At 42.9% G+C, this 1548-nt stretch overlaps 1 protein-coding gene across 1 annotated transcript in view; it reads left to right on the forward strand.

Moving 5' to 3' along the window:
- LOC125041992 (30 kDa salivary gland allergen Aed a 3-like) overlaps nucleotides 1-183 on the forward strand; it is an 848-nt gene extending 665 nt beyond the window's left edge. Inside the window, exon 2 of the mRNA XM_047637454.1 lies at nucleotides 1-183. This exon is cut by the window's left edge and continues 387 nt beyond it. Within this exon, the coding sequence (XP_047493410.1) occupies nucleotides 1-183 (183 nt within the window).
- Nucleotides 184-1548: the final 1365 nt, after the last annotated feature.

Below are 1548 nucleotides of genomic sequence, written 5' to 3' on the forward strand. Positions count from 1 at the left end.
TGGGAGGACGCAGCGGGCGACAAGGACGCGTGGGAGGACGCAGCGGGCGACAAGGACGCGTGGGAGGACGCAGCGGGCGACAAGGAGGCGTGGGAGGATGCAGCGGGCGACAAGGAGGCGTGGGAGGATGCAGCGGGCGACAAGGACGCGTGGGAGGATGCAGCGGGCTACAAGGACGCGTAGGAGGACGCAGCGGGCGACAAGGACGCGTGGGAGGACGCAGCGGGCGACAAGGAGGCGTGGGAGGATGCAGCGGGCGACAAGGAGGCGTGGGAGGATGCAGCGGGCGACAAGGAGGCGTGGGAGGATGCAGCGGGCGACAAGGACGCGTGGGAGGACGCAGCGGGCGACAAGGAGGCGCGGGAGGATGCAGCATATATATATATATATATATATATATATATATATATATATATATATATATATATATATATATATATATATATAATTATCCACGTCAAAATACTAATAAATGGATAATGCAATCCCAATTTGACTTGCTTTTTGTCAGCGTCAATATATCTTCGTACGATTAATATAAACTTCTAACTTCCTACTTCTAACTTCCTTCCCACACCAATCATATAATTCACAGTTAATTCGTTTTGCTTTTTCACTGCTTCCAAATACCTTACTCTGAAGAAAAAAATCAATATCCAAGTATTGGCATCAAAAAGAGATATAAAAAGACACTTATCTGGGTATCTCTAAATAAACGAATCAGTAGCAAGCTGTGTCTACTATCAGTCTTTACTATTCAAAATATAAATATCATTTTAACGACTACCAATGCCTAGTTACCAAATACACTTATTTTAACCTTTACTAACCTAGTACCAACGTCCGTTTATCCAAGAATCCATCGTTTACCAAAATCTATTTATCCAAATACCAATGTTTATTTGCCCATAAACAATGACTTTTATCCACTCTATTTATCATTTCATGCATCATCAGTGTCCTTCTATCTATTATCAGTATCTATTATTCAGTATCAGTGTGTATCTATCTACTATCAGTATTCACTATCATAGTGTCCGATTTCTCCAATACCAATATCCAGGTATCCAATATCAGTGTTTACCCAATCGACATATCCACGGTGTCCACCTTATCTATTAAACCCCAACGCCGGTGCTTGAATATCCAGTTTCAAATATCCAAACTTCCGGTTCTTCTTGTCTTGATATATTGCCACCCGACAGCCACTCTTTGTTTACACGTCGACCTGGAGGATCGTCCGGCCTTTTATTGAGTCCTGTATCAAATATCGTGATGTTATGGCACTGATCACATGAGGCTGGGACATGGAACAGATTTTATTTTGATTTTATTTGTATTTCTTTTGTCGTATTGAATTTTATCTACAATCTCTCTCTCTCTCTCTCTCTCTCTCTCTCTCTCTCTCTCTCTCTCTCTCTCTCTCTCTCTCTCTCTCTCTCTCTACCTATCTATCTATCTGTGTGTGTGTGTGTGTGTGTGTGTGTGTGTGTGTGTGTGTGTGTGTTTGTGTGTGTGTTTGTGTTTGTGTTTGTGTGTCTGCATAAA

The sequence above is a fragment of the Penaeus chinensis genome, chromosome 31 (genome assembly GCF_019202785.1).
Source record: "Penaeus chinensis breed Huanghai No. 1 chromosome 31, ASM1920278v2, whole genome shotgun sequence".
NCBI classification, from domain to species: Eukaryota; Metazoa; Arthropoda; class Malacostraca; order Decapoda; family Penaeidae; genus Penaeus; species Penaeus chinensis.